This window comes from Haliotis rubra, unplaced genomic scaffold, assembly GCF_003918875.1.
Source record: "Haliotis rubra isolate DU_JTF1 unplaced genomic scaffold, ASM391887v1 Scf152, whole genome shotgun sequence".
NCBI classification, from domain to species: domain Eukaryota; kingdom Metazoa; phylum Mollusca; class Gastropoda; order Lepetellida; family Haliotidae; genus Haliotis; species Haliotis rubra.
The window spans coordinates 1,039,741-1,049,814 of record NW_025765470.1 but is presented as its reverse complement, the minus strand read 5'-3'; the positions used below and the strand labels follow the sequence as shown (position 1 = coordinate 1,049,814).

General features: G+C 44.6%; 1 protein-coding gene across 1 annotated transcript; it reads left to right on the top strand.

Annotated features, from left to right (window-relative positions):
• Nucleotides 1-3,624: 3,624 nt before the first annotated feature.
• On the top strand, nt 3,625-5,310 carry LOC124270482 (ice nucleation protein-like). Its single transcript, XM_046705481.1, has one exon. The coding sequence runs from the start codon at nt 3,625-3,627 to the stop codon at nt 5,308-5,310; it is 1,686 nt and encodes a 561-aa protein (XP_046561437.1).
• The last annotated feature ends 4,764 nt before the right edge of the window (nt 5,311-10,074 follow it).

The following is a 10,074-nucleotide window of genomic DNA, read 5'->3' as shown; positions in this document are numbered from 1 at the left end:
TGATTACATATATCTTTTGCAAATGACAGTTCACATCTCGTAAAAATGCCAAAGGAAAATGTTACGCTGCTGTGAAAGCACTTCCCAATGCGTCTGAAAACGTTTATAGAGCCACAACACGGATACACTGTTTAGAAGCTGATGCCTGTGAAGATCCGGGTTAGAATTCTTCAGCAACCCGTTCCTGACTTGGTTGACTCATGTCACCGTATCTCAGTTGTGTAGATCGATGCCTATGGTGATGATCACTGGATTGTCTGATCCAGACTTGATTATTTACAAATCGCCGCCACATAACTGGAATAATGCTGGAGTTGCGTTAAACAACAAACAATTTTAAGTTGCTTTTAAGCCTCCACTTCCATTATGTATTCGAAGATAAGCATAAGATTAAAGAGATGGCCATATACTCTATCCAGTCACCTTCGGTCATTGTTCATATATAATGTAACAATCCTTGTGTGATTGTTCACATACCACCGATTGAACAAGATTCACATTTCCCATGTAAGGACCGAGAAAAAAGGACACTTAGTCATTCATACCCAGCGCAAAGCCCAGAAAAGTCTGGCTTCCAATCCCATTTAACCACGTTCATCAAATAATAATGCAATCACAGCACGTGTATATATTTTACAAACGGCATACATTTGGCAAGACGGATTATGTTTAAAATTACACCCCTGAAGTGCATCATTCTAATTAAAACATCAAAGAGTCAATATAATAATGACGTTCCCTTTATGAGAATTAAATGAAACCGATATATATGTTGTGTCGACTATCTGAAGTCAGTCAGTCAGTCTTTCCAGGCGGCTTCTTTACAGGAGGCCAGTTTGTCCTGTGCGGTATCTTCATAACCTACATTATCTTTGTCAACACTGACAAACCTTTTACTTAACCAAGCCGACCTACTTACTCCACTATGCAATACTCAGAGAAATACCAGAAAGGATGGTACCCCACGCTGTTCTTACCGTAATGAATTCTCAGCGTCATTAGAATCTCTTGTGGTTATATAAATATAGTGTTTACTGCCCTTTCATAATCCTATATGAAGCCCATATTTAGTTCTGCGCGTGATGGATGATGTACTTTCCTTACAATATTGACCATGTACTTTCAATATCCTTAAAAAGTCTGTTGAAGATTTCCTGCAAAAGTATCTCAGCCGGAGTGTTGATTATTGTGTTGGTGGTGCTGAGCGTCTTAGCAGGATTAGACAAAGCAGGTGCGCGTCCTTCATGAGGCGCAGTAGCGTGTCGCTGTTCGATTACCTTGCATCAAGAAGTGGTATTAGAAGGCTTCATGAAACATCTTCAAGGCCTGTCATTGTGTCAATGCCGACCCACCTAATATCTCGCTGCTGGGATTGTTTTTCGCCCATCAATCTGGACCAGTGTGGTAACACTGTGGATGCGACAGGCAGATTTACCCGACAATGCTAGTTCATCTCTTTCCGCACGTCTTCCTGAAGAAAAATGACTTCTACTGTGTCAATTTGTCGATTTTAATTTGGAATTATGCTGTACTCAACTCTGACTGAGTTATAAATCACAAATAGCTCAATTTACCACCTTAAACTAGATCAGCCTCAGAAGACATTTTTTTCTGGATCTTCTTATAGAGACGTTCACGAGTAAGATTAGACTCAAGACATATTGCTTCGATTCCTTCAAAGAAATTGTGTGTGTGTTTGCTTGCCAAAATGACAAACGCTATGTAGTGCCATCTGAGTATTAGTTAATGTAGACAGAGGGATCAGTGTTTGCAGTGTCTTGTCCTCGGCACAGAATATGGGTTACCCAGCTGAGCGAGTCCAGGTGGAAGGGCCCAGCTGCAGAAGATCAGCTGTTCCTATGCACTCTCTCAACTATTCACAGAGTATTCTATTTCAGGCAAAGAAAGAAATGAACATTTTTTCCAGGATTGGAACAACTTCCGTATTCCCTATATCACTGATCGAAGTGGGTTGGTGTATGTTTATTCACCTTACCCCTTTGAGGTTAGTGGGTCAACGTTTGATATTACTCTGGCCGGTGTTTAACGTTGGTGCGCCATCCTGATCACACTCCCTCTTCTCGTTCAAGTACAAAATAGTCGATATATGATCGAAGACTGATCGCTAATCGTAGTTAAAAATACTTGGGAGAGAGATAGCATAGTTGTTATGATATTGGCTTGTGGGTATTTTCACACTGTGTGAAGTCCGTTCTTTATATCTTGTTACATGGCTGATGTCATGCATTCAGTATATGGCCGTGATATGCTCAATGTATGTCAAAGAAACAGAGACACACCCTTGGGGTCCATGTTTTGTTTTGCTTAACATCGAGAACCAAAACAGAAAACAGCATACATTCCCTCTGCTGCTTGGCTTCAACAGCTGGCTTTTAACCGTGTCATATACCTGTTTGCATTATGTGAGGTATTTAACGAAACACGTGACTCAAAACTAGACGCAAAGCGCGACGGGACGCTAACCGCAACGCTGGACGTAACGCACGACTCAAGACTAGACACAACACTAGACGCAACGCGCGGCTCAACACCAGACGCAAAGCGCGACGCAACGTTAGCCTCAACGCTGGACGTAACGCGCGACTCAAGATTAAACACAACACTAGACGCAACACTAGACGCAAAGCGCAACGCAACGCTAGCTTCAACGCTGGACGGAACGTGCGACTCAGCACAATACGCAACACTAGCCGCAACGCCAGCAACAACGCGCCACTCAACACTGGACACAACAGAAGATGCAACGCTTGGCTTAACACAAGACGCAACTCGCGCCTAGACACAACGCTGGTTGCAACTGGTCACTCAACACTAGACACAAAGCTGGTTGCAACGCGCGACGCAACACTAGACACAACGCTGGTCACAACGCGTGACTCAACACTAGACACAACGCTGGTCGCAACCCGCGACTCAACACTAGACACACGCTGGTCGCAGCCCGCGACTCAACACTAGAGACAACGCTGGTCGCAACCTGCGACTCAACACTAGAGACAACGCTGGTCGCAACCCGCGACTAAACATTAGAGATAACGCTGGTCGCAGCTGGCGACTAAACACTAGACACAACGCTGGTCGCAACCTGCGACTCAACACTAGAGACAACGCTGGTCACAATGCGTGACTCAACACTAGACGCAACACTAGACGCAAAAGCGCGACGCAACGCTAGCCTCAACGCTGGACGTAAAGATTAAGACATAACATTAAACGCTCAAGATTAGACATAACATTAGACGCAACGTGCGGCTCATCACTAGACGCAACACCAGACACAACACTAGACGCAAAGCGCGACTCAACACTAGACGCAACACTAGGCGCAAAGCGCGACGCAAGACTAGGCGCAAAGCGCGACGCAACGCTAGCCTAAACGCTGGACGTAACGCGCGACTCAAGATTAGACACAACACTAGACACAACACTAGACACAACACTAGACGCAACACTAGACGCAAACCGCGACGCAACGCTAGCCTCAAAAACGCTGGACGTAACGCCCGACTCGACGCAACACTAGACGCAACGTGCGGCTCAACACTAGACGAAACACTAGACGCAACACTAGACGCAAAGCGCGACTCAACACTACACGCAACGATGGTTGCAACGCGCGACTCAATACATGACGCAACACTAGACACAACGCTGGTCACAACGCGAGACCCAACACTACACGCAACACTAGCCGCAATGCCAGCAACAACGCGCCACTCAATACTAGACACAACAGATGATGCAACGCTCGGCTTAACACAAGACGAAACACGTGACTCAACACTAGACTCAACATTATTCGCAACTGGCCACTCAACACAAGACACAACGCCAGCAACACGCCACCCAAAACTAGACACAACGCTGGTTGCAAAGCGCGACTCAACACTAGATGCAGCACTAGCCACAACGCCAGCAGCAATGCGCCACTCAAAACTAGACACAACGCTGGTCGCAATGTGTGACTCAACACTAGACACAACGCTGGTCGCAACGAACGACTTAACTCTAGGCACAACGCTGGTCATAATGCGCCACTCAACACTGGACACAACAGAAGATGCAACGCTCGACTTAACACTAGGCGCAATGCTGGACGCAAAACGTGGCTCAACACTAGACGCAACACTGTCCGCAGCGCTCGGCTTAACACAAGGCGCAACGTGCGGCTCAACACTAGACACAACGCTGGTTGCAATGCGCGACTCAACACAAGACACAACGCTCGTCGCAAATGGCGACTCAACACTAGACGCAACACTAGACACGCTGGTTGCAATGCTGGACGCAAAGCGTGGCTCAACGCTACACGCAACACTATCCGCAACGCTCGGCGTAACAGAAGGCGCAACGCTCGACTCAACACTAGACATAACGCTGGACGCAATGCTGGATGCAAAGCGTGGCTCAACACTAGACGCAACACTAGCCGCAGCGCTCGGCTTAACACAAGGCGCAACGCGCGACTCAACACTAGACACAACGCTGGTTGCCATTCGCGGCTCAATACTAGACACAAAGCTGGTCGCAACTGGCGACTCAACACTAGACGCAACACTAGACATAACGCTGGACGCAATTCTGGACGCAAACGGTGGCTCAACGCTACACGCAACACTAGCCGCAACGCTCGGCTTAACAGAAGGCGCAACGCGCGACTCAACACTAGACACAAAGCTGGTTGCAACTGGCGACGAAACACTAGACGCAACACTAAACACAACCCTGGACGCAATGCGCCAGTCAACACTAAACACAACAGAAGATGCAACACTAGACGCAACACTAGACACAACGCTGGACGCAATGCTGGACGCAAAGCGTGGCTCAACACTAGACGCAACACTAGCCGCAACGGTCGGCTTAACACAAGGCGCAACGCGCGACTCAACACTAGACACAACGTTGGTTGCAATGCGCGACTCAACACTAGACACAACGCTGGTCGCAACAAGCGACTCAACACTAGACACAACGCTGGTCGCAACCCGCGACTCAACACTAGACGCAACACTGGTCGCAACTGGCGACTCAACACTAGACACAACGCTGATCGCAACGCGCGACTCAACACTAGACACAACGCTGATCGCAACGCGCTACTCAACACTAGAAACAACGCTGGACGCAACGCGTGACTCAACACTAGCCGCAACACTAGATGCAACGAGAGGCTCAAGACTAGAGTCAATTCTAGACGCAATGCACGACTCCACACTAGAGAACCTGATCTGTGTAGTAATGCAGTATCATGACAAACTCACTCTTGGGATAACTCTGACGGAATAAACAGTGTAATGCAATTAAAACTCGTGACTCAAACACTGCGATATCTTTCACAATGTTACCTCAGATGTCTAAAGCAAATTGTAATAAGTAGAATTTGTGATTTTTCGTGTTTTCCGAGCCAGATCTGACAGTCTCGAGAGTATAGATTATGTCAAAGCACTCAGATAGTGCAGGCGAACTTGATCTATGGGGCAAGAACAACTGATTGAGACATAATGACTTAGTGTCTCTTCTATCATATCCCAGACATTGTATTATTCGGGTTGTTGTTGTTGCTTTTGGCCTTGGCTAATATTTATATGTAATTAGTGTCTATGTGCATACATAATTAGTGTCACCTGTGAAAATAGGGACGATGACGTAGCACAGTGGTTAAAGCGAGGACCCGGATTCGATTCCCCACATGGGTACAATGTGTTAAGCCCATTTCTGGTGTCACCCGCCGTGATATTACTGGAATATTGCTAAAACGGCGTAAAAATAAACCCACTCACTCACCTGTGACAATAATGCACGTAAGACAATGTTTTCCAATTAAAACCCTTTCATAAATTCAATTCGACCAGTGTACCCTCAAAATGGGGGATCACATTTCATGCTGCTTGTCAAATGTCAGACCATAAAATTCACATTAACACCCGGAAAATATCGTTGCTAGTGAGTTTATTGGCAAAATCATCATTAATGATTTCAACGTATACTCGCGAATCACGAAGGAATACTGTCAAGTTATTAAACTGTGTATGCGATTGACCTCAATAAGCGAACGACGTAAATATGCTCAGCAGAGTGAATAGAAAGCCCATTGTATGATTCTGTGAATCAAATTAAACAGGTTACTATGTGATTCAGAAATATTTGTTTCTCAAGAGAAGAATTCATGCCAGTATTTCCAATGTTGAATCCATGTTAACAACGGTGCAGATCGTATGAAGATCATTAATAATAAATCAAGATCTGATCAGGTTCAGAACCTGTCAGAACATATCGGGTGCAGATGAGTCTACTGTCAACAGTTGGATTGGACGGTTGTAAAGTCAGAACATATCGGGTGCAGATGAGTCTACTGTCAACAGTTGGATTGGACGGTTGTAAAGTCAGAAGATATCGGGTGCAGATGAGTCTACTGTCAACAGTTGGATTGGACGGTTGTAAAGTCAGAACATATCGGGTGCAGATGAGTCTACTGTCAACAGTTGGATTGGACAGTCATGGGTGCAGTGAGTCTACTGTCAACAGTTGGATTGGACGGTTGTAAAGTCAGAACATATCGGGTGCAGATGGGTCTACTGTACAACAGTTGATTGACGGTTGTAAAGTCAGAGATGAGTCTACTGTCAACAGTTGGATTGGACGGTTGTAAAGTCAGAACATATCGGGTGCAGATGAGTCTACTGTCAACAGTTGGATTGGACGGTTGTAAAGTCAGAACATATCGGGTGCAGATGAGTCTACTGTCAACAGTTGGATTGGACGGTTGTAAAGTCAGAACATATCGGGTGCAGATGAGTCTACTGTCAACAGTTGGATTGGACGGCTGTAAGATGAGTCAGAAGAACAGTATCGGGTAAAGTCAGATGGTGCAGATGAGTCTACTGTCAACAGTTGGATTGGACGGTTGTAAAGTCAGAACATATCGGGTGCAGATGAGTCTACTGTCAACAGTTGGATTGGACGGTTGTAAAGTCAGAACATATCGGGTGCAGATGAGTCTATTGTCAACAGTTGGATTGGACGGTTGTAAAGTCAGAACATATCGGGTGCAGATGAGTCTACTGTCAACAGTTGGATTGGACGGTTGTAAAGTCAGAACATATCGGGTGCAGATGAGTCTACTGTCAACAGTTGGATTGGACGGTTGTAAAGTCAGAACATATCGGGCGCAGATGAATCTACTGTCAACAGTTGGATTGGACAGTTGTAAAGTCAGAACATACCGGGTGCAGATGATTCTATTGTCAACAGTTGGATTGGACGGTTTGGCTGTCAGACATATCGGATGCAGATGAGTCTATTGTCAACAGTTGGATTGGACGGTTGGGCTGTCAGAACACATCAGGTGCAGATGATACCATTGTCAACAGTTGGATTGGACAGTTGTACCTGTCTGAACACATCGGGTGCAGATACAGACAGACAGACAGACAGATTATTTATTTGAGTCTGACCTCACTTGTAAAATACAGGACATATATAGGCTATAATAAAGAATAAAAGTGAGCCACCCGTTTAGCGTTATGAGAGACTATTGTATACTTTTAAGAACATAAATATACACCATGAGTAAGTGAGTGAGTTAAAATTTAAAGTCACATTGGCATTATTTCAGCCATATCGTGGCTAAAACTGGTTTTTAGCTTCATACATGTTTTGCAACAGTTGGTTTGGAAGGTTGTGCTGTCAGAACAAATTAGGTGCAGCTTAATTGGTATGGTTGAATACTCTCTGTTGCACTGGCCGAGTCAAATTAGCAAGATATATTTTTAAGTCTGATATCGTAAATTAATTATCTTATCCGAGTTCAAGCACAAAGTAGGTCTGACTCAGTACGCACCCTGAAATAGCCAAAGACACAAGCAGTTACGCTAAAATATATATTATTTGTCAGAACTGATCCCAAACAATCCGTTACAGCGCATACAGGTGACGCCACGCAATTGCCGACTGCATTCAACCATTTTAAACGATAGAGCCAAACAGCGCGTAATATTTCTTCACACAACCCGAAAATGAAGCTCAAAAGAATCATGTTTCCTTACGCACTTAAGGCAATATTACACCAATCAAGCTCATCCATTTACAGATAACGAATGGCGATCTTCAATCAACTTCAGAGATGCCTGAAATGTACAGTAATGCATTGCAGATGTTGTGTTTCTTTTGAAAACATAGTTCTGCCGGCGAACGTTGACTCATGCAATAATTTAATTTACTAAAAACATCAGTTAGTATTTTAACCCTAATTAGGCTGCCTCGATGCCTCGATTGTCCTTAATAATCCAGTGCACTGTATCTCTATTCTGTTATGATCAATATCCTAGGCCCATTTGCCATAACAGATGTTGGAAGGAGGGGAGGGGAAGGGAGTGGTAGGAGGGTCGGCGTGTGGAGGGCATGTTGGGGGCGGAGGGGAGGGGAGATTGGTGCCTGTTGCTTAGTCACTTTAATCACTCCATTCTTTTTATTGGACCTGGCCTTGAAAGGAAAGACTGACCCCTTTGTTCGCGAGACCGGCCTACATCTACATTTAAAATTGAGCCATTAGTTTTATATAGCGAATCAAAAAATGAATTATTCTGAGTAGTAGTGAGTGAATGAGTACGCCGCACTCAGCAATATTCCAGCTATGTGGCGGCGGTCTGCAAAGAATCGAGTCTGGACCAGACAATCCAGTGATCAACAGCACGAGCATCGATCTACGTAATTGGGATACGATGAACATAAAGATACGATGACATGTGTCAACACAGTCAGCGAGCCTGACCACCCGATTCCGTTAGTCCATCTTTTACGATAAACATGGGTTACTGATCAATTCCAACCCGGATCTTCATTAGTCTCTGAGTAGTAAGACACTAGAGAGGAGCCCTTATGCCACAAAACGATGTGTTTTCTGTACACACTGAACAGGACGATTTCAAGTGATACCCCTTTCTTGTTTAAATGGAGGTCTATTTTTAATGTCGTGTCATTAAACCCTTCGTCAAATCAAAGATATCGTGAAGCTTATCATGTCATGAATCATCGCTCATGACATCAACCACTGGGCGAGAATCGTGATCTTTCAGGTCGCAGTGACACAGGTTCCATATTAATGGCAGAAACCAATGTTCACTGCTCTCATAATTCACCAGGAAGCTAAACAGTGACATGCAACGTCCTTTCACCAAGATCTATTCAGGCAAGTTAGACTGTGCTAAGGAAATGCTTGCCACCGTTGATTTCAATGAAACCGTGATTCTGCCCGAGTCATGCAATTATAACTGACTTGACAGACCAGAGACAGTGATTTGTTCCTCTACAGCAATATTAACACACAGTTTATCTTGTCTTCATAACATACTCGGAAGTGGGAAGTCACAAAGAATATCAAGAAAGCGATTTATTTAAATGTCGACTGAGTCCTCCGAGGTTTGTGTCATTTAAGAACAGTTTCGCTTGAAATTACTTTCCCAGGTTTAACGAATCGTCTTCCGTAACTCGGACGAGCTTCGCTTTCCACGATGATGAAATATTGATGGTAGAAGCATATCCATTAAATCAGCTGCGGCAGCCATAATTGGAAATTATTCGATCAGCAAAGCCCGTGACCGTCAAAATTCAATATTGCTGCCAAACGGATCAATGTTGTTGTCATAAAAGTTGAAAAGCAATCGCGAGTGTGTGAAAAGTAAATAATCTTCAATAAAGGTTTCGACATTGTATTAAAGCACTTCCGATAAGTTCCCATCAGGCCGTGAGTTTCATTGATGCAAGGAGACCTTACACGCACAAGGGTTTGACACATAAAGCACGTGTTCTTGAGGCCACCCCTCGGGGAAATCCTGACGCCAGTGCTGGAGTTTTCAAACCATGCTATACTGCGTGGCGGCAGCAAATACCGATATTTCGATATGCACAGCCGAGCTTCCGACAAGTTCTTTGTGAGTAAATTACATTTACATGTTGTGAGAAAAAATGCTTGTTAGTTATGAAATGGTGAATCGAACTTTTGCAGAATAAATGATTTGTTTTCTCAGCGGGAAATGTCGAGTGTTTGAGCTA